Below are 23,440 nucleotides of genomic sequence, written 5' to 3' on the forward strand. Positions count from 1 at the left end.
GGCGCGGCTCTTTTTGCAAGAGAAGAAGAAGGAGAAAAAAAAGCTCGCAGGATGCGTCCTTCACTCCTTTACTCTTTTGGCGGTTTCCCTCGTTTTGTGAATGCGAATTTGTCCCTCTCTGTATGATACGTGTGTGCATAATACTTGCCCTCGCCATGCACGCCGGAGCGCTATACAACGACGGAGCATCCCACACATCGAAGAGGGAAAGCGTCCTCCTCGACCACCGCAATAGCACCTACTCCGATAACACGGTGGCACTGCAAAAGGTGAAGTCCAGAAGAGAAAAAGAGGAGAGTATCAGCGGCGGAGTTGGCGAACAGCAGATACCCGTTTTATTTGTGTTTTTTGGGGGAAGAGAGTTTTGTTTGCCAGCAATGAGAATGGTACAAGACGGAACACGCAGGAGAGAAATCAAGGAATAGACATCAGTGAGGGGAACGACGGAGAAAAAAAAGGGCAAAAAAGAAGAGAAGGAAGCGGTGCAACTGGCCGCTTTAGTCGCTTATCGTCCCTACAGATTCAGCACTTCTACGCTGCACCTCGCGGCTTCGATACCGACACATTACAATATATATATATGTGCAAGACGTGGCAATTGTTGTGAGGGGAGGGGGGGGGAGGTAAATGGAAAAGGAAAGCACTTGTGAATATAGGAGCCGAAACGGCAGAGCAGAGAATCATAACTCGGTGGAAACCGCAAAGTGGGGAGACGAAGATGTGAGGAAGCTTCACGCACGCACCGGGGTCTTCGCACTCTTGGAAGAGCCCTTCAGCGGCGCCTTCTTTTTCGGGAGCGCCGTGAGTGATTGGGGCGTGCGAGCCGCCGCCGCCGTAGGGCTCTTTGTGCCCGCACGCGACATCAACGGAGCTTTGTCCTTCGCCTGTGGCGTAGTCGCACTGCGCTTCCGTTGTGCTGTTGATGCGGATGCTGCTTGTGTCGCCGACGGCGGCGTAGGCGAATTTGCCTTCTTCCTTTTAGACGAAGTGCCACCTGCCTCGGCCACCGCCGCGGCGGGCAGCGTTGACCTCCGCCGTTCTTTCTTCGGTGTTGTGACGGCAGACTTCGCCGCCGTCTCTCTCGGCGCGGATGGGGAGTGGACGGAGGGCCGCGTCGGCTCCGGCGAGCGCTGCGACTCTGCGGAAGCGGCCTTCGTGGCGGCCCGCCCCGGCACTGTCGAACCACGCCGCGACGTCGACGGGGACCCGAAGCGCGGGAGTGCAAAGCCGCCCTCCACGCCCGTTGTCGCTGGCGTAGCAGACCCGTTGTCGCTGCCGTACGACGTTGGTTGCGTTGTACGTGGCGGTGTCTCGGTGACGTCCGCAGCGCGAAAGCGAAGCAGGAACTCTCGAAGCACCAAGTCCTGCGAACGGTGGTGCTGAGTGTAGCTCTCCCTGACGTCGTCGCGCGAGACCCCGACGCGGCCGTCGGCGAGGGCGCGGTAGAGAGAGTCGATCGTCGCCTCATCCCGCTCCGTCAGCCGCACCGGATCCCTGACAAAGGAGCTGCAGAGGAAGAACTCCGAAAGGGAAGTGTCACCGTGTGCGCCGCCGCCACCACCACCGCCGCGATGGGCAAAGCCGCTGCTGCTTCTATTATGTTTGTTGAGGTTCGCTGCGCTGGGCGTGCTGGAGGCGGACTGCGTGTAGCAGCTCCCCGCCGCGCCGCCGGAGCGCCACGACGAGCGACTTGGCAGGAAACCGTCGACGCGTTGAAACGTCATTTCGAGCCGCACGAGGCGTTCCGCCTTGACGTAGTCTCCCTTGCAGGTGGACACCGCCGCCTCGATGCTGGAGGCGGCGGCGGCGGGGTATCGGCGGGCGAGGTAGAGCCGCAGGTACGCCAGCTTGTCGAAGGACTGCGGCTGCGGGTCGCGCGCGACGAGCTGCACGAGGCACGGCATGCGAGGCGTGCACATCGGCAGCCGCTGCAGCAACACCTCGGCCAGTGCGACGCGGTCCACTTCGAGCAGGTACAGGGCCGCCAACGCGCTCGCCGTGCCTTTGCCGTCGAGAGAGTAGACGTAAACCAGCGCCTCGGGGTTCGACCGCAAGGTGTGGCGAAGGCGCCTGACAGTGTCTTGCACGGGGGCGCTCGCGAGAGAGTCGGCCGTGTTGGGGATCAGGCAGCGCAGCACGTGATCGGCGCCGAGCGTTTTCTCCGCCACACTGTGCAGATCGGCATTCAGCTTTGCACTTTCGAAGAGCTCCGTCTTGTCTTTCGGCGATGCAGTCACGGCATTGTGGTGGCTGCTGCTTGTGTTAGCCGTGGTCGTGGTGGTGGTGGCGGCGTTTGCTGTGACAGGCCCAGGTGTATTGGAGGTTGCCCCGGCGAGTTGCGGGCTGGCGGTGGGCAGAGGCGGAGTCGAGAATGACGACGAAGAAGTTGCAGGGGCCGGCGCAGACTTCTCGCCCGACGGGTCGGCCGGCGGCACGGGTATGAATGCGGCTGTGGACATCCCGTTGTGTACGCAGCGCAGCCGCAGACGCGCCAGACACTCCTCAGCGTTTTTGTGCATGCGCTCCACCACCTCCCTTGTTGACAGCAGCGATGCGGGGGCCGCAGCGGGTGTAGCGGAGGCGGCGGTCGTCGTGGTCGTCGTTGCGGACGTCGTGACAGATGACGCTAGCACCGTGACAGGCATCTTTGTGTCGGGGGGCGAAAAAAGCGACGTCGTAGCGGGATTCAGTGCCGAGTCGTGCGCCTGCGGGGAGGCCGCAGGAACCGGCGTCACGGTTGCCGGTGACGCTGACGGCAACATCGCTTCCGCGGATTCGGTTGGCGCACCTGTTGCGGTGGTGGTGGGAACTGCTGATACGCGGTCCTCGTTGCTCATCAGCGGTGGCGCCGTGGCGTACTCCGGCATGAGGGGCAGATCGCTCGGGTGCGGAGCGCAGTCGACAACGTAGCGGAGGGAAGGCGGCGGCAACACCACGGTGCGGCTCGGGAAGGCGGCGCCGGTCGGGGCCGTCAGGAAGTGCTCGAGGTGGATGAGCGGCCCGATGAGGAGGTGCTGCGGCTTCGCGACGTACACGCCGGCAAAGTCTTGCAGCGAGCCCAGCGAAAAGGACGGTGCTGCAGTCATCGTGGCAGCCTTCCTGTGCGTCGTAGGTTTTGTAGTTGCTTTGGGTAGTTTGATATCGACTAGATGAGTAAAACGGGAAAAAAATGTGTGTTCTAAACGATCGGGTTGCGTCTGAGCTGTGTGTGTGTGTATGTGTGTATGTAGTAGTAGTAGTAGTACAGTTTGCGTGGATGTATAGGCTTAGCTGTCTCGCTCCGCAGCTGCCCGTGGGGGCCTTCGTGCGAAGGCGATCGGAGAGAGAAGGGAAAGGACGAAAGGGAATAAGAAAAGAAAAGAAAGAAAGCGTTGTGCGTGGTGGCGCGGAAGCACTGCAGAAACTGTCGCAGCTGAGCATGAGCGTTGGACGTGGCGTCGATGAGCAGTGAAGAGAGACCGAGAGAGAGGGAAAGAAGAAAAGAGAAGATGCAGGGAGGGGGAGGGGGGAGGGGAGGGGATCAGTATGAGAGGGCGTTGCTTTGCCGTGAAGGCGAAGGGCAACAGAGAACGGCGCCACAAAAAAGGTAATCGTTGGCAAAACATTCTTGCCGTGCCTGAACCGCGCATCTCCCGCCGCGAAGACGCACGAGAGCGTCTCTCTGTTCTTTCTTATCCCCATGTGACAAGAGAAAGACAAAGGATAGGTGCGCCAACAATCGGCTTTGGCGCGGGAAAACAAAACAGCCGGTAAGGTCTTAAGAAAGCCGGCTGCGGTCATTATCATCCATCGTTCTCCTTTTTCAGATTCGCAAAGCGGAATGAGTGCGGAGCAACAGAGAAGGAAAAGCGGCAAAAAAATAAAGAATGAAATACATACACACTAATAACAATTCGCCGGTAAACGCAAAACAAGAAAGCTGCAACCTTCACAAGCGCACATCGTTGCGCGGCACCCAAACGCAGCGGAGGAAGCGAGCACAACACGCAAACGCGGTCGCCTAGATAAGCCGATACAGCCTTGTCTGTTTTCTCTTCTTTTTTAATAACGCAGTGCAGCAGTTCCTTTGTTCCACAGGAGCGGCTAAGGCCGACGCGGTGCAGGGAGACGAGGAGGGGGCGCATGTCTCTGCGCTGTGGCCGCAGGCGCAGGCTTTTCCTCCTCGTCCTCCTCCGTCTCTTCCTCCGTCTCCTCCTCCACGTATTCGTACTCCTCGTCTTCCTCGTCGCTGCTCTCTACTCTCACACCGCCCCTCGCAGCAGGAGCTGCAGCAGCAGTCGTCGACTTCTCTGCCCTCGCGGCCATTAAGGCATCCGTCGCGAGTGGTGGTACGACGGGGCGTTGCGGCGGCGGAGGCCGCGCCGCCGGATCAACGTGCCGCGCCGCTCCTCCGGCTGCTGCGGCGACGGTTGTACCAGCGCTTCCAGCTAGAGGTTGTGCAGGTGTGGCTGCAGGCGGCGCAGGGCGAGTCGCCCCAGCAGCCCTCTCCGGGGTCTCTTCGTCGTCTTCGGTGTCTTCCACCTCCTCCTCCTCTTCCACCTCTTCTTCCTCTTCCTCTTCCTCCTCTTCCTCCTCTTCCTCCTCTTCCTCCTCTTCGCTGGATGCTGCTGGTGCAGCCACACCTCCTGCTGCAGCCGCTGGTGGCGGAATCGCAGGCTTCGAAGTTGCCGTCGTCGTCGACGGAGTCGCCGTGGCGGTCGGCGCGGGCGCCACCGCCGTTTTTTGTCGACTGCGCGACGACGACAGCAGTGGCAGCGGCAGGGCGGGACTTTCCTCCTCAGCCGCGGCGAAGTCGACGCGATCGTTGTCGTCTTCGTTCAACGCGGCGGCCACCACCGCGGCGGCGCTGACGGACGCCGACTGCGACAAGGACGGACCGCCCCTGTCCCCACTGCCGTCTCGGATGTTGCTACTATTCCTGTTGGTGATGATTTTGTTCGCCCAGGAAGGAGCAGGGGAGGCCTTTCCAGCCGCACCGCGTGGGCTGGCCGGGGCGCTGGCGTTCGCCGCTGCTGCGGCTGCTGCTCCTGTCGTCGTCGTCGTCGTCACGACGCGGCCGTCGCGCAGCTTCTCGATTGTTTGCAGCTTCTGATAAAAGAATTGGATGTGCTGCGTTGCCAAGGAGTCGTCGTTGGCGCCGGAGACCTGGCGGAAGACGAGCCGGATCAGCACCTCCACCTCCTTTGCCGAAAAGTTCTGGTAGTCGAGGCTGGAAACTATCTCGTTCACGACGTCCTTGTTGAAGACGTAGCGCAGAAACAGCGCGGGGCGGACGAAGTCGCGCGACACCGTCTCCCGCACGTCGCTGTCGGCCGGCAGCACCAACTGCAGCGTCGTCTGCATGACGAGCAGGTCCGTCCGCAGACGCATTAAGCCGGCGGGGGAAATCGCCTTGTACCGCAAGTGCGCCAACTCGCACAACACCAACTCACTCGCAGGGCGTCCTGCTGTAAGGCAGGTAAACTTGATCTTCTTGGCGTAGAGGTGCTGGCGGAGAATGGCGTAGAAGTTGTGCAGGCGACGCGCGTAAGCCTGGACGAAGCTGTCCGCCGCGCTCGACACAGCCACCACGTCGTAAGACACATCGCGCAGCTGCGGGAGGAACAAGAAGGCCAGGAAGCGGGCCTCGACGGAGAGGTGAAACAGCGACACCTGCGCAATGGAGCACAGACGCGTGAGGTGGCCGGAGAGGCGTATCTTGTGCTGCGCCGTGTAGTCGCCTGCCACCATCGCGAAGCCCGTCGCGTCGCCCACGCGCATCTCACGACTGAACGTGTACCCCGGCACGCAGCAGTCCGTGTGGTTGCGGGAGCCGCGATGGCTCGGCCACAGGTGACGCAGCAACGCATCGCACAGCCACTCCGCCGAGGTGCAGAGCAACGCGAAGGCGACCAACGTGCTGTCGTCGCGCACGCAGATGTCACGCGGCTCCATGCGGCCAATTTGTGGGTCCAACTCACCACCGCCGCCGTCCTGCGAGGACGTCCGCTGTGCCCCGCCCCCGGCGACCGACGTGGCGTCTAACGCCGTCATGGCCTGCAGCGCCGACACGGCGGTGCTATCGTTGTACTCGTGCCCGCTGGTGCGCTGTTCGCTGTTCAGCTGGTAGTACCGCTGCAGGTCCTCATCGATGAAGCGGTGTGCCTGCTCCATGTTTTCCTCGTCCACCAGCGCCGCCCACCTTCGGTTCGGTAGGCCAGCAAAGGCGTCCTCGAAGGGCTGGTCGAGCAGGCGGAGGGACAGCGTACCACGACCGAGCCACTGCACCTGCCGCTTTAAGAACACCACCAACTCCATAATAAGGGCCTCCGATGTGCTCTGCTCCACCTCGTCCGTCAGCGACTCCGGCAGCACGCGACGCACGTCGCTGATCTTCGCCAGAACCTGTCCAACGTACTGCACACAGGCCAAAATAGGGAACGCGACGCCGTCGACGGCCACGGTCGGCCAGGCGCCGCTGAGACTGTTCAACGATGCGGGGGCTTTGCTCGCGGCGTTGCTGTGGGAGCTGCCTACAGGCGGGGAGGCGGAATCGATCGTTGTCGATGTGGCCGTCCCACCACCTCCACCTCCACCGCTGCCGCTGCCGCCGTCCGCGGAAGGCGCCGCAACGCCGTTGTCACCGATGTTGATGCACAGCAGCTGCAGCTGCTGGGAGTGAAAGGCGTGCAGCGTGGGAATGTACGTGGCGCGCAGGAAGCGCTTGAAGAAGCCGACGACGCAGTCCTCGTCGCTCAGCGAGCGAAGCTCGGGGACGCGGTCGCAGCTGCGGCTGTAGAAGCGCGCCGCACACTCGTAGCACGGCACAGCGTTCATGGCGGTGAAGACGAACCAGCGGCGCAGCATCGACGCACGCAGCTGCACGAGCGGCGGGCCCGAACTGCCCGCACCGCCCGCGCCCCCGCCGCCGCCGTCCGTCAGCACGATCAACTTCGCCATGTCGCTCTGTATCGCCTCGTACTGTCGCTGCTGGCCCTCGTTCGCCCTGCGGATGTCCGCTTGCGCCTTCTTCACGGCGCCGACGAGGCTAAACGAAACAGAGCCCGTCTCCTCCACCATCCGCAGCAGCCCCGACGACTCAAAGGTGGACAGCAGCCGGTCCAGCGTCATGGCGTCGTCGCCCTGCCGCTCCGTGTCCTGCATAATGAGGGCCGTGCGCTGCACTCGACTGATCAGATTCTTCTGTCGAAGAAACGGCAGCAAGGTGACCGCGTCGTCCGCCTCCTCCTGGGCCTCCTTGGCGTCGCAGAGGACGTGGAAGACGAACTCGATGTGGTAGTTCAGCTGCGCCCACAGGACCTGCAGGTCCCACTCCTGCCGCATGGCTTGGACCTCGGCGACCAGCTTCACCCGCACGGCCTCGCGCAGCTCCGCCGGAAAGACGATCCCCAGCTTGGAAAGCAGCAGCTCGGAGGCAAAGGGGTATTTGGCGCGAACGGAGCCGCACGCAGCATCGACGGCTTCGCAGATGCCGTGCAGCGTGAGGAAGCGGTGTTGCGCTTGGAGCGCGAGCAGGAGCGGCGAGGTCGACGCGGCAGCAGCAGCGGCGGCCCCAGACGCGAGGGAGCTGTTGGGCACCGGTGAGGGGGACGGGGCACGGGATTGGGCAGCGGCGTCTCCCGTCTCCTTCGCGCCATCGGCCAGCGGCGCAAGAAGGGCGTCGATGCTGAAGAACTCCAAAAATTTGGCCATCACGTCGTCGGCGTCCGGGTTGAGGGTAAGTGGTCCACCGCCGCCACCGCCGCCACCGCTGCGGCTGCGGCTGCCGGGCTGCGTCTGCGCGCTGGACGGTGAGGTGTCCCCTGCGGTCGTGGCGGACGAAGACGACGGTGACGGCGGTGTTTCGGTCAGGCGGTGGTGGGCGTAGTCGAGCACCGTGGCCAGCGTGTTGCGCAGCCACCCCGCGTCGCGCAGCGGCACCGCCATCACGTTCCACTGCCGCGACGTGGCCTCCGCATCGAACGGCACCGGCTGTACGATAAAGCTAGAAATGAAAGGGAAGTGCGCGACCAAGATAATCTTTTGAAGATACTCGGCGTTGCGCAGGATCTTTTCCAATTCGGTAAAGAGGGCCCCGAGCATGGCGCGCAGGTCGCGCGACTGGATGGTGGCGACGGCCTCATCGAAGGAGATGAGATCGTTCGCGAGGTCTAGCGCACGTACGTAGGTGCCGCGGATGGCGGCCTCCTCATCTCCCCCGCTCAGCGTCGCGCCGCTGCGACTGCGCCGTCGCCAGGCGTCGTACAGACGCAAGAAGTGTGCAATGAACCTCTCAATGCTCCTCGTCGCCTTGCTGAAGAAGGTCTCGTGGCAGTAGTCGACCTTGCCGAGCAGCACCAGGCTCTTCACGCACAGCGGCACAAACCGGAGGTAGTTGCTGGCCACATTCGCCTCATTCGGGTCGTCGAAGAGCGTTTCGATGATCGCGGCTAAGGTGCGTTCCTTTCGCGCTGATGTTCTCTCACCACCACCAACGCCGCCCTGTTCGCTACCTTCGTGGTTCTGGTTGCTGCCGTTGGGGTCGCGACCCGTGCCAGTAGTAGCATCGTTGTTATTAGTACCATTCGTTGCCTCCTCCGTGCTGGCAGCCCCGCCCCCGTCCTCGTCGCCCTCTCCCGCGTCCACACCGGCGATCTTCCAGTACTTGTGCACCGTGTGCTGCACGCTCGGTGCAGACGCGTTCGTGTCCTTCAAAACCTGCTCGCTGCTGTCTAGTAGATCCTGCAGCAGCTGCGCATCCGCCACCATCAGCCGCTCCTGACGAAAGACACAGGAGAGCAGGTCATCGATGATCGGCAGGTGGAGAGAGGCCACCGTGGTGTTGTGGGCGTCGCGCAAGGTCTGAATGGCGCGGACGCCCTTCAGCTCATCACTGGCGAGCAGCTTCGCCTGCGTTTGCAGCTGCTGGACCGCTCTCAGGTAGTGCCGGCCTTTCACGAGCGACTTAACCTCCGCTTCCGCCGCAACGACGTCGTTTATGTGTTCCAACGCCTCGGCCATGAAGAGGGACTTGGCCGCACGCAGGCGCAGCACCTTTAACTCCTCGGCGTGGCTCCCTAGCGAGCCCGCCGCGTCCACCAACTCCTTCTTAAACTGCGCGAGTGTGTCGTCGCTTCCTGAAACCGCCAGCACCATCTCCGAGAAGTCGCCGATGGCGGCGTTGAACTCTTCATGGTGGGCCTCAATGTAGTCGCCCAGGGCGTCGTCAATTTCGCCCTCAAGACTCTTGTAGTCAACCAGGTTGTCCGCGATCTGCGACGGCGTCGCCTCGGTGCCGCTGGCGTCGTCCGCGATGATGCCCACGACGTGCTCGTGTGGCACGAAGTCCTCCGAGAGCAGCTCCGCGTCCACGTCATCGAAGAGGTCGCGCGTGAGGCGCACAAAGTCTTGATCGGCCAGCGGCAGCATATCGAAGCCCTCTTCCTCCAGTTCGTCCTCGTCCGGCGGCACCGCGGTGGGGGCCTTCATCTGCGCCTTGAAGAGCTGTCGGGAGAGCCCTTCTGCGAGCTGGGTGGTCCGCTGCGCGTGGACGGCGGCGGCAGCCCCACCTCGCGAGTCTTTTAATTTTGCTCCTGGCGCCGCCGGCGTGGTACGCATCAGCGCGGCGGCCAGTGATTTTGCCGGTGCAGCCGCAGCTGGGGATGCGCCCGTACTCGACCTCCCATGCCGACTGTCACTGTACTTGTCAAGGCTGTCGCCCTCTTCCGGCACCTCCGCCTCCTCCTCTTCGTCGTCGTACTCCCCCTCACTTCCGCGGTGCATCGCCGCGTTCTGCTGCCCCACCGCCGCCAGTGTGTTCGCTGCCGCACCGGCCGTCATGGGGAAGCCGGCAGCAGCACCCAAGCCGAGGCCGCCACCACCGCCTCCACCTACCCGACTGGGCGGCCCACCACCGAACGCGGACGCACCGAAGACGCCATCGGTGGCGCTCAAGCCGGCGGCGCTCTGCCGGAGAAACACACCGGCCGCCCCGCCGCTCCCGCCGAGACCAGTCGAGAAGCCGCTCGGCCCGGCTGTCGCGGGGGCGCCGCCGAAGACCGACGCGGAGGAGGGGGCGGCCGCACCGCCAGCCGCGTTGTTGGTGCTGCCGGAGTAGCGCCACGCACACATGGCGACACCCACTCACAGAAAGCGCAAATGAACGGCTTTCTGCAGAGAAAGCAGAAGGAAGGGAGGGAGAGAGGGACGGGGACGGAAGACAGCGACCAACGGCGAACACACGCAACGCGACGCAGCTGTGGAACAGGAGAGAGAGAGAAGAAAAAAAAAAGAAAAGCCAAAGAAGCTGTCCGAGCGGAGCAGCAACAAATAAGGATACTAACGGAAGTAGTGGAGTTTTACAGGAGAAATAAATTTTGCATTTGGATGTGGCCGACGTTGGCAAGGCCCCCTCTCCATACACACACGCGCACACACTGGGTATACCGTCTTCTTCTTTCTATGCGGCAGCTTGTGAAGTAGAAAGAAAAAGAAGAGGAAGAAGAAAGAAAGCGCTGGTGCGATGCTCCACTGTGCGCTGGGGAAAGCACGAGAAACAAAGATCGGGAAGACGGTATTGTGAGACCCCCCCCCAGGGTAGTGACAGAGGGAAAGAAAGAGAAAGAAAGAAAGAGAGGGCCCGTGAAGACGCAGCGCGGTTGTTGTGATGAGGAGGGAGTGAGCGTGAAGATGAAGGAAGACGGCGCTTCGTGCCTTTACGCTCGCATCGTCATCCTCTGTCTCCCTGTGCCTGCTCCGTAGAAATCAAGACAGCTAGAAGAGAGAGGCAGTGACGAAGATTCTCTTTCACCCAGCAGAATTCACGCCTCGTGCGTCCTCTCCAATTCGCACGCGCAGCACAGTCCTTACCAGGCAGGACTGACCGCACTCATGCACCTCCTGTGGGAAAAGGAAGCACATGCGGTTGCGAATGCAGGTGCCAACGCCCGCTGATCAAAGGGCAGACCATGAGGTTGCGTTAACAGTGAGCGAGTTGCGGCTGTGCGATTGGGTCTTCTCTCCTTTTTTTTTGTTGAGTATTCATGAAAATGATAAACGAAAAAGACAACGATTCAAACGTCGAACAACGGGGACGCGCAGCACCGCCGGTCGAGAGGGAGGACGGGAGAAAAAGAAAGGGAGCACAGAGAGGGACGCCGCATCGGTGCGCGAGAGAGAGCTCGCAGGCCCACCGTTGCGACGGCACCGTCATCGCGTCACGCCTGGATTTCACCCCAGCGTCCTTCGTGTTCCGCTCTGCTACCTCTCCTCCCTCAAACACACCAGGCAGTGTAAACACACCATCATTCTTTGCTTTCCTTTTTCCCTCTAGTTCTTGGCGAACTTCTTGCCCATCTTGTCGGCGGACGTCTTCGAGACCACCTCCAGCACGTTGTAGCGCACCGTCTTGCTCAGCGGGCGGCACTGGCCGATGACGACCTGGTCACCCTGCTTGGGGTCAAACGCCGGGCTGCAGTGCACCGCGAGCGACTTGTGGCGCTTCTGGTAACGCTGGTACTTCTTGATGAAGTGCAGGTAGTTGCGGCGGATGACGATGGTGCGGTGCATCTTGGTGGAGTGGACGATGCCGCGCAGGATGCGGCCACGGATAACGACGTTGCTCGTGAAGGGGCACTTGCGGTCGATGTACTTGCCGTTGAGGGCCGTCGCGGGGGTCTTGAAGCCGAGGCCGACCTTCTTGGAATAGCGGATGTGGCCGGACGAGTTCACGTGCTTGCGGCTCGGGCGGTGCATGTTCTCATTCACGGCCGTCTGGCGCTGGTACGCCTTCTGGTGCTGAATGGTGGCATCCACCTGATGCGCGTGGTAGTACTGGGGAACAGCGGACATTGTGTTCTCGGGAGGAAGAAGAATGTTCGGAACGTCCTTGCGTGGGTGTTTAGACAAATATATGTATTTAAGGAGTAAAGTGACGTGGAGGGCGAGCAATGATGATTTCGCACGAGTGCAACGGACGACGGCGTTGACGAAGAGGAGAAGATAAAAATGAAAGCAAAACAGAAAAGGTGCAGGAGTAGAAATGGGTGTCACATGGAGTGGATCGACAGATCCACACTCCTACGCATCAATGCCGCCGCGGTGAAGAATAGAATCGTACGTAATAGTGCTCTTTGCTGTTGCCCCAGCCTGGCGCTGTCTCTTGTTTTCTCTTACCGTTGTGTTCCTCCTCTTTGGCGGCCAAGCAGCGACAGGTCGCAACACGACGGCTGATACATCATAACCGTCAGCATTCAGCCACCGTCATCGGGGCCTTCAACAACAGAAAAGGCGCGCAGTGGCTTCTTTGGATTTCGCACTCCATTTTTCTTTCTTTTCTTTGTAAAAGCAAACGATGGAAATAAAATGACTTGAAAGGCAAACCAACACACACACACACACGCGCGCGCGAGTACAGCAAACGCACAAAGATAAGGCGAAACAGTCATGTTGCTCATTTCGCCGCCCTCGTCGCCACACGAACACCACGAGTTCGGCGCACTTCAACGCAGCGATCGTCGTTTCAGCGTAAAAGAAGAAAAAAAAAACCCAGCACACAGCAAAAAGAAACAGAGCGAGAAAAGAAAGAAAGAGAGGGAAAACGGCCGTTTCCACTCTGTCGCAGAATCCAAAAGCTCACGTATGTATCTATACTCTAAATCTAGCTGTTGACGCACAAACCAAGGCGGAAGAAGAACCTTCCTCCATTCCCCAATACAGTAAAGAAGACAATGGCGCATTTTTGTAGGCACTCTTTTCTATCTTTACTCAAGCACTGTGTCGTCCGTCGTCTCAGCACCATTGCCCTGCAGTGGAGAGGGCGGTGCCAGCATCTGTCCACGCGTGTTCTGCGTGCGCTGCCGGCGGTCACCGTTGTGCCCCGGCGGTGGCGGCGGCGGCACCGCAGCGAGACGTGCGTTGAGGAGCGCCGTCGAAGCCTCCGACCCTGCTGCTGCGTTTGCCGCCGCACGCCGCCCGCTGCTATTCCCTCCGTTGTTGTTATTGACGTTGATGTTACCCGCCGCGCTGGAAGGCGTCGCTCGCCGCGGCGAGTTCTCTGTCGGGTCGACGTTCACCGAGTCGAAGGACGCGTCGTCGTCGTAGTCGACTTCGTGCAAATCAAAGCGGCCGGAGTGCGAGGACGATGCCTGCTGCTGCTGTGGTTGCAACTGCTGATTTGACATGCGCTTGTCCTGCGGGGCGCCCGGGTTGCGGCCACCTGACGGCAACGGCGTCATCATCTCGTCGTCGTACTCCTCGTTTAACAGCGGGGTAAGAGGTCGGCTCACGCTGGGGCCGACGTGCGGGGGCTCTTGCATCGGCTGGTTCGGATTGTAGCGCTGCTGCTGTTGCTGCTGAGGAAACGGTCGCGCGGACATCGGCATCTGCTGCTGCTGCTGCGGCGGCGGCGGCAGCGGCAGCGGTTGTTGTTGTTGGCTCCCGTCCTGTTGCTGACCACCACGTGTAGGGGACGCGGAGAGATGGAGGTGTTGTTGATGCTGCGCCGCGAGCAGCGGATCGCCCGGCTGCGTGCGGCCGCGCAGGGAATTCGACAGGGCTGAAAACGGCTTGCGAAGGCCGTGGCGGATGGCGCGGTGGTAACTGTGGTGGTGCGGCGGCGGCTGCCCCGGCTGCGCACCGGCGGGGCCGCCGTCTGCTTGCGTAGACGGCGCATTCGGGTTCACCGTGGCTGCGTGGTTGTTCGCGTACGTGACCTGCGGAGGTGACCCGGCTGTAGGGGCTCCTGCTCCCGCCGGACCTCCGCCCCTGCCGTCGTCGTCGTTGTTGGGATGGTCCGCCGCCGCTGCGGGGTCTGGCAGGCCGTAGTACTGCCGCACCGCCTTCTGCCACGCTTCCTGGCGCTGCTGGTCCTCCCTCAGCATTTTGTCGCGCGGGTTCTCTTTCGATAAGTTCCAAATCGCGAAGAGGGCGTTGAGGACGGTGACGGCGATGGACACGATGTACGATACAATCAGCTCTGTGTAGGGCTGTACCGAGTTGTAGAAGGCCCCTCCCTCGCCGCCGCCGCAGGCGACCAGGTAGTCCGTCATAATTTGGTTCTCCTTCGTGACCCCCCACGTCATCACCATGCCCAGCACCATCAGCAGCACCTCCCACGTGGTGACCATGTCCTTGCGGAAGACAACAAAGTGGTAGCGAATCTCGTGCGTGTTGGTCTCGAACCACAGCCGGTTCAGCATGCTCACCACCACGTGCACCGCCGTAATGGCCATCAAGTAGCGAATGTTCAGTGCGCCGCGGCTCACGAAGTAGCCCACGTTGTCGGCGCTCATCGTGTAGGTGACGTTGCGAAAGAAGGCGTGGGTGCGCGTGACGTTGTACAGGCAGCCGGCCTGCAGGTACGGCTCCTTCAGCTGCAGCGGCGAGATGGAGAAGAAGGGGTTGGACATGGAGTTGTTCGCGTTGGTGCTGGTGCGGATGATCGCGGCTAGAAAGCACGCGAGCTGCACAATGACGATTAACACGTTCAGGCGCGACCACCACAGCTCCGCCTCTGTGCGCTCCAGGTGGAAGGCCTGCTGGTCCTTGCCGTAGATGTGCATGGCGACACGGCTGCAACGGATAGAAGTAAAACGACAAAGGAAAAGAAAATGTAAGGAGAAGAAGAAAAATGTGGAAACCTAAAAGGAAAAAATCGAAGCTCAGCAGATGCGCTCACCGCCTGTAGAAACACACACACACACACACACGTACACGTACACGTACACACAGATAAATAAAACAGAAAAGAGCAGCAACAACACCAGCGACAAAGAAGAAAGGTCTAAGAGTGGCTCACCGTTTGGGACGTCTACCGCGGAGGCGCAGAAATAAATTTTTATATTAAGAAAAAGGTGGACGTCTGAAAATACGGGCAGTTGAAGGAAGGGGGAAATATGTAAATGTGTATATGTATATTTATGAGGTGTGGTGTGTCACGCTGCCGCTCCGGTTCCGAGAGTATATATATCTGCGGCCACAACACTCAGACAACTAAAAGCAAACCAAAACAAAAATGCAATGGTACTGTGTGTATGCGTGTTTGTTGGGAGCACCGATTGGATCAACACCACGATGGGCTGCGCTTTCCGTTTGCACCGCCTTTCCGCCGTTGTGCACGATAGAACACAACTCCTGACGTAACCTACAGAAACGTGGTGCTGATTTGAGGAACAGAAAAGAGAAGAGCAATGGAGAAGAGGAAGGTAAAGCGCAGGTGCATGGGATGAAAAGTAGGAGGAAGGGGAAACCCACAGAAAAAAAGAAGATGCGAAGCGCGCAAACGCAAATGTTCCTTTCCTGGATGTCCTTCACCCATACGTTCGTCTCTGCTGCTCATTTTCCTTCTCTGAGGATGCGGAGAGCGGAGAACAAAACAAAGAAGGAAGGTGTTGACCACGCACACGCCGTCTCGCCGCACCGCGGTAAAGGCCCTTGCAGGGGGAAAAGGAAAGAAACCAACAACGTTTCCTTTCCTTTTCTTTTTGTTTTTGTTTTGGTAAAGGACGCGTGCGCCTCCGGCGTTCTCCGCTCCGCTGAACAGGGAGAGAGCGCACGGAGCGTACTCCACGCCCTGCCGTAGCGGTGAAAGCACCAAGACGTGGTGCTGCAGGGAGGGAAAGACGGAGCCACCCCACAGCCAGCGTGCGGCGGGCCGCGTCGTTGCTACTTCTTACGGTCTATTTGTGAGCGCAACTCGTACAGAGTTCATTGTACACCGTTTTTTTTTTCCTCTCTTTTGTTTTCTTTTACATGTTTAATTTGGCCTTATTGAGAGCCACAGGCCCACGCACCAACACAAAACAGCGCCGCCGCATAACAGCGTCACCGACAACAGAAGAACTACAAAACAACCAAACAAAATAATAGAATAAATAATAGAGAGATGCTTAGCGACGGACGTGAGGAGACGATAACCGAAACGGCAAGAATGCACCGCAAAAAGGAAAAGCTCGTCTGACGAGGACCTTAGCCGGAGGAAAGAGAGAACGAATGAAGAGAAGGGCGCATCTCACTTGAGTGGCGTTGCTCGTCGTTCGACGCCTCTAGAGCCCTTGCACTGTTTTTCGTCTTCCTCCTCTTTTTGGGGGGTTGTACGGCGACTTCGTGTTCCTTCGCAGCTCCTCCTCCTCCCGTCTTTTAAAACTCTTACCCACTTACATGTCACGCGAAAACCAACAACAGCCAAAGCACTCCATCCACGGCCACAGAGGGGGGAAACAGAAAAAAAATAAGAAGAGTGCGAGAGGTGCAGAGATGAAGCTCTCACTTCACTTTCCTTTCTATTGAGCGGCGCTGCTCCTCTTCGTCTTGCCCACGCACATATACGACAATATATATATATATATATATATATATATATATAGAGAGAGAGAGAGAGAGAGAGAGATGTCACACTTGTTAGTCTGGACAACAAAGACACCAACCAAAAGAGAAAAGAAAAATACAATAAAATGAGGCTGATGCACGCGTACTCACACACACACACACGCACACACAGGGGGGGGGAGAGGAATAAAAGCCCCTGTGCATCAGCCACGTAAGTTCTATGATGATGAGAAGCACACCTGTGTTGCCTCCCACTTCCTCCTCCACACACACACACACACACATTGAAAGCACACGAAGGGAACAACGTGCCGTCTCCCTCCCTCTCCCTCTCTCTACACGGAAACTTCTCAAATCCATGTACTTTCCTTTTTCATTTTCATTTACTTGTTCATGTATTGGTTCTCGTTGAGCTGCGTCTTGGCATCCGTCAGCTCCGCCACCTTCATCTCAAAGCGCTCCTGCACCTCCTTCATGATGCCGCCGTCGGTGTACTTGCGGTTCTCCCGCTTGATCTCCTTCTCATCCGCCGTGATGAAGGCGATCGTCAGCCCCTTTGTGCCGAAGCGACCCGCGCGGCCGACGCGGTGCAGATAGCTGTCCGCGTCGGAGGCCATGTCGTACTGCACGACGAGGTTAATACGATCGAAGTCGACGCCGCGGCCGAAGAGATCGGTGGCGACCATTATGCGCGTGTTGTTCGCCTTGCAGCTCTCGTACACGCGCAGGCGCTCCTCTTGGTTCATGCGGGAGTGCACGGCCTGCGACGGGAACTTCATCTGCTGCAGCTGGCGGTTCAGGGCCTCGCAGCGCTCCACCGAGGAGGTAAAGATGATCGCCTGGTTGAACTCCACCACGTCAAGGATCTCCGCCAGGCGGCGCGTCTTCTCCGCCTCGGTGACGCTCATGTAGAACTGTGCGAGACCGTGCAACGTCAGCTTCGCGCGCTGGTCGACGTAGATCTCCGTCGGGTTCCGCATGAACTTCTTCGCCACGTCGCGCAGCTCGTCCGTCATGGTGGCGGAGAACATCATCACCTGCTTGTCCTTTGGCAGCTTCATGAAGATCTCCTGCACGTCGCGGCGCATCTTCACGTCCTCGAGGCAGCGATCGAACTCGTCGCACACGAACCATTTCACGTGCGAGGCGTCGAATGCTTTGCGCTGGAGGAGCGACTTCATGCGGCCCGGCGTGCCGACGATGATCGCCGGCACCGTCTTCTTAAGCTCCTTCACGTTCTCGTCCTCCGGGATGCCGCCAAAGAAGACGCCGGTGGTTGCGTAGGGCAGGTACTTGCTGAAGCGCTTAAACTCCTGCTCAATCTGGTAGGCCAGCTCACGTGCGTGGACGAGGATGACGGCCTGGCAGTACGGCTTCTGTCCCTCCGGCACCTTCTCGATCTGCTCCAACAGCGCAAAGACAAAGACGGCAGTCTTACCCATGCCGGACTTGGCCTGAGCAAGGATGTCGGCGCCCAGCATGGCCTGCGGCAGGGCCTGGTGCTGCACCTCCGATGGGTGCTCGAAGCCGTTCTCGCGAATGGCGTTTGCCAGCTCGCTCTTGAGGCAGAAGTCTTGGAAGCCTCCGAGGGCGACGGCGCTGTGCGTGCCCATGCCCACACCAAGCGGCTGGGCGGCCACGACGGTGGTCCTCACATCGTCGCCGTCGAAGTCCGCGAGATCGCTGCTCATTATGGTGGGCTTTGCAGCAGGCTGTTCCTTCGGTTAAACTTTATGGGTAGTGAGCGTTGAGGGTGGCGAAGGCAGATGAGCGGAGATGGCGAGTGCAATGTCTGCGTGTGTGTATGTTGTTGCGGAAGTGCTACAAGTCTCAGCGTCACGTCGCGTAAATGTTTTTTTCTTTCTTTCTCAGGCTTTGAAAGGCAGACGACGAGTGCGGTTGAAGAAGAAGAAGGAAGGGGGAGAGAAAGAACTTATTTACGAGCGTAGAAGTGGAAGGGACACGTGAAGGCATTTTAGTCCACATCGCCGTGCTGCCGCCCCCCCCCCCCCAGCTGTGCGAAGGCCGAGATGGAAGCACGCAGATCCCTCACGACGATAAGAGGGAACGTCCACGCCACATCGGGTGCGCGTTTGAGTCAGCGGAGGCGCTTGTTGTGTCTTCTGCGGTGCCACCCTCTCTCCCCGCCACTGAAAGAAACGCCGGACGGCACAATGAAGCAGCATTGAGCCTTCTAGTTTTCACCAGACCTCTCAAAAAACACCCACGAGGTGTCCGTCGATCCAGAACGAAGCGGCCTGACCGCACCGTGTCGTATTCGCTCACGCTGCCTCAGCTTCACGGCCATTCACCGTCCGAAGGGGCTACGTCGTCCACTCCGCGCTGTACGCCATCGTTGTTTGCTGTGTTTCGTTAAGGAAGTCTGTGCTACACTAACAGGAGAAGGATAGTAAAGGGAGAAGAAATCAACAGCGTACGCCGCACCCGTCACCATCCCCCTCCTCCCTCCTCCCTCCCTCCACACACACACACACACACACACAGGTCCATAAAAGTAATAATAAGACTTAAACGAAGGCTCCGCAGCTTGCGGGTGTGTGCGTGACGCGGGGAGGGAATGGAGGGGCGAAGAAGGGAGGCGATGTCCGCCTCATGGCGCTGTCTCGCCTCGTGCTTTACACACACTCTCTCCGCATAATTTCTCCTTATCTATTCCTAAAAAAAAAAATACAGAAATACGCATCAACAACAAAAACAGCAAAAAAGAGCGCTCCACACCGACGCACGCGTGCGCACACGCAGAGAGTCCAAGAGAGAGAGAGACGGTCGTCCACGAAGAGAGGGCAGAGTCAACGTCTGTGACCACCGAAACAAACCAAAGGAAAGAAAAAAACAAAGAGGAAGCGCTGCGTACTCTCTCAACCAACTCTTGAAAGGGAAAAACGATTTTTCTTCGGTGTGCGGTTGTGCGTGGATGCGCTTTCGTGCTGCTGCCTGGCTCGTTACGGTAATACATTCTTGGTGTGGTCACGGGTCCGATTGCTTGTGTGTGACATTGCCGCAGCACTATTACGCGGACACCTGCGGGGCCGCCTTCGCGTCCGCCTCCGCCTTCGCCGCCGCCGCGCGCTCCTCAATCAGCTTCTGTGTGTGCGCCTCCACCTGATCGCGCAGCGGGCCGTTCTCGAACTCGAGACGGCGCAGGAAGGCGTCCTTGCCGTAGTGCGCCATGTACTCGTAGTCGTTCCCCTCGAGCTCGGCGATGTCTTCCTCCAAGTACGCGGGGTCGTTGTAGTAACCCATGCAGTAGTTTGTGAGGATGATGAGGTTCGGCGCCTTGCCCTCCTCGACAAACTTCGGGCCGAGGAACTCGTGGTAGTCGCTGACGCGCGTCATCACCTCATCGCGCGAGAGGTTCTTATCGTACGGGGCTAAGAAGCGGCGCCACGCGTAGTCATAGAGGTCCTCGTCGGACATCTGCTCGTGCAGCCTCTGCGTAATCACCATGTAATCCTCGTTGAAGGCGAGGTTCCAGTAGTCCTTCACGCGGGTGCTGGCGCACAGGCGCACCAGCATCGGGAAGGTGGGCAGATTCATGCTTCGGGCGAGGTGCCGCAGCGACTTGCGGCGGATTGTCTCGAGCTTGATGAAGCCGTCGTACATCTCCGCCGCCGGCCGCACCGTCTTCGCATCGCGACGGACGTTGTTCTTCTCGAACAGCTCATCCCACCCGCGCTCCTGCGTGGCGTTCCACGGGTAGGCGTGGAAGTCGAAGAACCACTTCGTGTCCATGATGTACGACGGCGCGCTGCGGTAGCGGTAGAGGTCCTGCGCGGCACGCCACTCCTTCTTCTCCTCCTCCGTCACGTTCAGCACCGATGGCGCGAAGGTGTTGCTCGCCAGCCAGAAGAAGAGTGGCACAATGGCGTAGCCGCCGATGAAGGCGGTGAGGCCGACGCCGTGGGCGACGCGCCACAGATCCTGCTTGTAGTGCATGAGCTGCGCAATGTCCTTCTGCGAGACCTCCTCGCTAAGCTTCATGTCCACCCACATGTTCTTATCCTGCGAGTGGCCGCGCTTCCAGTAGTCCGGCGAGTATGTCTCGTGCTGCTCGTAGAAGTCCTGCGGGCCGTGCGTGTAGCCGCGATTGTAAATCTTCAGCCACGTCGCGAAAGCCTCGCGGGATTGGCTGGCGAACGCCGCCGCGCCCGGCAGGAAGTTCACGCAGTTCTTCTTGAGTACAGCCCAGGTTCCCTGCATGGTTGCGGTGCGGTCCGAGCGGTGACGAGACGGGGATGGAGGTGCAAGCGAGGAAAAGAAAGAAAAGCACGTAAGAGGTGCGTGTGGGTGCGTTTATGAAGAAGAGAGACGAGAGAACAACAACAACAAAGCTTGAGCTGATCAAACTCTCCTTCGTTCTGCTTTCTCGCGACGGCTGGATAAAACACTTTCCGCCAAGAAATAAAAGAGGGCGGTGATTCACCATTGGAGGTAGAAGTAGAAGAGGAGCAGGGAGAAGAAGTGCAGTAGCGCTTGTGTGACGGAAGACACACACACAGACACACGTGAAATAGCGTGCAAAGACCGTAAAGGATGAAAAGAGACGCCTTGCAGCAGCCGATGGCGCTTCACTGCGCACCGCATCGGCTTTCGGTTTCTATCACAGCTGTCACGTCGCATCGTGGAAAGGAGAAGCGAGCCGTCCCACAGTTTCATCGCCTTTTCCTTCCGCTTTGCTTTCCGCCGTTTTGCATAGACGTGTAAGAAGTGACGCTGGAGAGCTGCACAGTGCAGGAGCGACAACAACAACAACGAAAACGCCAACGATACGTGCACTAGCCGCTTCCCCAACGAGTTGAAATCCATAACCCTGCCACAAGAGAAGAAAAGACGCGCTGTTCGTTCGGCAGACCTCGCATAACCAGATGTGCCACAGTGCAACGCAGCAGCCCGCGGGCCCTTTAGGAATGCGGTGCCCAGGCAGCGAGCCCAAACCCTGCGTCACTCGCTCCCCGCAACGCGCAACACAACGGCCACGCATGACATTGAACAATGTCAAAAGAGAGAGAGAGAGAGAGAGAGAGCTAACTTCGACGTCTTCCATCTTCGTGGTGTTCCGTGCGGCCACCCTGCAGCGTGGCTTGATTCTAGCGACCGATCGCGCTGCATCGTATCGTCACGAAACCCCCCAGAAACAAGGAAAGCGTCAACAAACGAAGAGCGTGTTCGGCCAGGGCTACGGAGCCTCAGTCCCATAGCACTTCCAAACCACAGAAGAAGTCGATCCTCGTTGGGACCTCCCTCCCTCGCTCTCGCTGTGTACCACTCGGTTGCCTCTGTCATCGCGGTAAACAACGTACCTTGCCGCATCAGCGCACACCCCACACACACCAACACACACAGCCCACCCAACCACCCATCGTCTGAGAAAAGGGAGGAAAGAAGAGTGGTCGTAAACAGGCCAAACAGTTGAGGACGCATGCAAGGTGAATCAATGAAGCCGTTGATGTGAGGGGAATGAGGACATCGGCCAACAAGGGATCCCTGACAGGACACACACAGACGCAATGATTTCCTTTTATGTGGATGTGGATGAAGATGTGTGTGTGTGTGTGTGTGTGAGTGCATGTGTCTCGTTCACACACACACACACACCGCGAACACCACCACGATGCACACCAGGAGCGGCAGCGTAGGCGCCACCAAACTTCGCACGCTGTCAGCCACCGCTCCGCCCTCATCCCCGTGTGATTTCGCCGGCTTTACAACTCCCTCGGCTCTCGCGGCGCTGCTCCGGTGCCGCGCGACCCCTCCGCCGCCTCCGCCGCCACCTCCTCTTTCTCCTCCTCCGCCTCCTCCGCCGTCTGCTCCAGCAGCGCTACCACCATGTCGGCGTTGGCGAGAATAAAGTACGCCGTCGCAAACAGGCCCGTCCACCATAGCGTCTGCAGCCGACCTTTCCGATACTGCTGCTCCGCCTCGGCGGCCATCGCCTGGTTCACACTCTCCTCCGTGTCAGTGCGCGGCTTCAGGCAGTAGGTCCCGCTGTCGGCCTCAAAGAATAGATGGCGCAGCCGCTCCGTGTACCGCAGCAAGTGCGGGCACGCGTCCATCAACCGCTGCTGATGCGCCCGCACGGAGACGGCCGCTTCGCCGGCGTCGGCGTGGAAGAAGCTGGAGGCGGCGGCGTACACGAGCGCGTCCACGCACGTCGGCTTCGCCGTCCCCGTAAAAAACGTGTCTGCTGAGCTGCCGTGCACGGCGCAGAGCGCGTCTAACGCCACAAACGCGGCGTCAACGTCCTCCCTGACCTCCTTCAGTTTCGCGATGTGCCCCACCGAGAGCCGACCGCTCGGCACGCTCGACACACCGCGCCCCGTGTACAGGTACGGGTTGCAGCGCAGTACGTGCTCACGGTAGCTGCCCGTGAGGCCCTCCCAGAAGCTCGCCACCTTTGGCTCGACGCTCTTCGTCATGGTGGCGCGATACACCACCGGATCGAAGTGCACCAGGAAGAGAAAGGCAGGAAAGATGCACTGCGTCGTCAGCACCTTCGCACACATCGCCTCTGCGGCCCGCGTGCTGCTCACCTGCGCCACGCCGTCCTCGTTGCTGAGGCGGTTCAGGCACGACATCAACCCGCTGCAGACTTCCGCCTTCACGTCGCCTTTGGCTGGCCCCGTTGAGGACCCTTCTGCGATGTCGGGTTCATGGATGCTGAGGGAAAGGTCCCCCAGGCGAACGTCTCGCCGTGAGATGCGTGCGCCCGTAAACCGTAGCATCACCTCGACGGCGAGGCTGCTCGGGTCGGCGGAGGGCAGCGACAGCGCGGCGGGGTAGCGTGAGAAAACAGTCGAAGAAGTTGTCGGTCGCATTTTTACTTTATTTCCTTTTCTTGAGCGGTGACTGAATTGAAAAAAGAAAAGGCGATGTGTGTGTTTGCGTGTTGGAAGAGCACGTGACGCCGTTGCGCATGGCAGACCGCGAAAGGGGGAGAAGAAGCGAAGGTCAAGGGAGAGCGTACGAGTGGAGGAAGGCGCACCGCGAGCGGAGTTAGCACGGTGAAAGAAAATAATTATTCTGGCTTCGCAAACATAGCACATACTCTTGAATCTCGTCAGAGGCGTGTTGTGCACGTGGGTGTGCGGGTGTGTGTGTGTGGTGGGGGTGGGGG

The 23,440-nt window shown here is 59.5% G+C and overlaps 8 protein-coding genes across 13 annotated transcripts; all 8 read right to left on the minus strand.

Annotated features, from left to right (window-relative positions):
• Nucleotides 1-731: 731 nt before the first annotated feature.
• Nucleotides 732-3,413, minus strand: ABB37_06474 (hypothetical protein; the record flags this gene model as incomplete). The annotated part of the gene is made up of 1 exon (XM_015804806.1): nt 732-3,413. Exon 1 carries the CDS (start codon nt 3,084-3,086, stop codon nt 732-734), a length of 2,355 nt encoding a protein of 784 aa, XP_015656784.1. The 5' UTR covers nt 3,087-3,413.
• A 670-nt stretch (nt 3,414-4,083) lies between these two features.
• ABB37_06475 (hypothetical protein) lies at nt 4,084-10,110 on the minus strand (the record flags this gene model as incomplete). The annotated part of the gene is made up of 1 exon (XM_015804807.1): nt 4,084-10,110. One exon carries the CDS (start codon nt 10,108-10,110, stop codon nt 4,084-4,086), a length of 6,027 nt encoding a protein of 2,008 aa, XP_015656785.1.
• A 907-nt stretch (nt 10,111-11,017) lies between these two features.
• ABB37_06476 (putative 40S ribosomal protein S11) lies at nt 11,018-11,926 on the minus strand. 5 transcript variants are annotated; one of them, XM_015804812.1, is made up of 1 exon: nt 11,018-11,926. In XM_015804812.1, exon 1 carries the CDS (start codon nt 11,827-11,829, stop codon nt 11,308-11,310), a length of 522 nt encoding a protein of 173 aa, XP_015656790.1. In that variant the 5' UTR covers nt 11,830-11,926; the 3' UTR covers nt 11,018-11,307. The 5 variants fall into 5 exon arrangements, with proteins under 5 accessions (XP_015656790.1, XP_015656789.1, XP_015656788.1 ...); XM_015804811.1 differs by having other exon boundaries at nt 11,018-11,895; XM_015804810.1 differs by having other exon boundaries at nt 11,018-11,891.
• An 814-nt stretch (nt 11,927-12,740) lies between these two features.
• On the minus strand, nt 12,741-15,138 carry ABB37_06477 (hypothetical protein; the record flags this gene model as incomplete). Its single annotated transcript, XM_015804813.1, has 1 exon — nt 12,741-15,138. Exon 1 carries the CDS (start codon nt 14,538-14,540, stop codon nt 12,741-12,743), a length of 1,800 nt encoding a protein of 599 aa, XP_015656791.1. The 5' UTR covers nt 14,541-15,138.
• A 1,550-nt stretch (nt 15,139-16,688) lies between these two features.
• On the minus strand, nt 16,689-18,179 carry ABB37_06478 (putative RNA helicase; the record flags this gene model as incomplete). Its single annotated transcript, XM_015804814.1, has 1 exon — nt 16,689-18,179. The coding sequence occupies exon 1, from the start codon at nt 17,994-17,996 to the stop codon at nt 16,689-16,691; it is 1,308 nt and encodes a 435-aa protein (XP_015656792.1). The 5' UTR covers nt 17,997-18,179.
• Nucleotides 18,180-19,335: 1,156 nt separating this feature from the next.
• On the minus strand, nt 19,336-20,714 carry ABB37_06479 (putative mitochondrial hypothetical protein; the record flags this gene model as incomplete). 2 transcript variants are annotated; one of them, XM_015804816.1, is made up of 1 exon in its annotated part: nt 19,336-20,714. In XM_015804816.1, the coding sequence occupies exon 1, from the start codon at nt 20,524-20,526 to the stop codon at nt 19,336-19,338; it is 1,191 nt and encodes a 396-aa protein (XP_015656794.1). In that variant the 5' UTR covers nt 20,527-20,714. The 2 variants fall into 2 exon arrangements, with proteins under 2 accessions (XP_015656794.1, XP_015656793.1); XM_015804815.1 differs by having other exon boundaries at nt 19,336-20,702.
• A 607-nt stretch (nt 20,715-21,321) lies between these two features.
• On the minus strand, nt 21,322-21,894 carry ABB37_06480 (hypothetical protein; the record flags this gene model as incomplete). The annotated part of the gene is made up of 1 exon (XM_015804817.1): nt 21,322-21,894. The coding sequence occupies one exon, from the start codon at nt 21,892-21,894 to the stop codon at nt 21,322-21,324; it is 573 nt and encodes a 190-aa protein (XP_015656795.1).
• Nucleotides 21,895-22,028: 134 nt separating this feature from the next.
• Nucleotides 22,029-23,173, minus strand: ABB37_06481 (putative mitochondrial hypothetical protein; the record flags this gene model as incomplete). Its single annotated transcript, XM_015804818.1, has 1 exon — nt 22,029-23,173. Exon 1 carries the CDS (start codon nt 23,139-23,141, stop codon nt 22,029-22,031), a length of 1,113 nt encoding a protein of 370 aa, XP_015656796.1. The 5' UTR covers nt 23,142-23,173.
• Nucleotides 23,174-23,440: the final 267 nt, after the last annotated feature.

The sequence above is a fragment of the Leptomonas pyrrhocoris genome (genome assembly GCF_001293395.1).
Source record: "Leptomonas pyrrhocoris isolate H10 chromosome Unknown, whole genome shotgun sequence".
NCBI classification, from domain to species: domain Eukaryota; phylum Euglenozoa; class Kinetoplastea; order Trypanosomatida; family Trypanosomatidae; genus Leptomonas; species Leptomonas pyrrhocoris.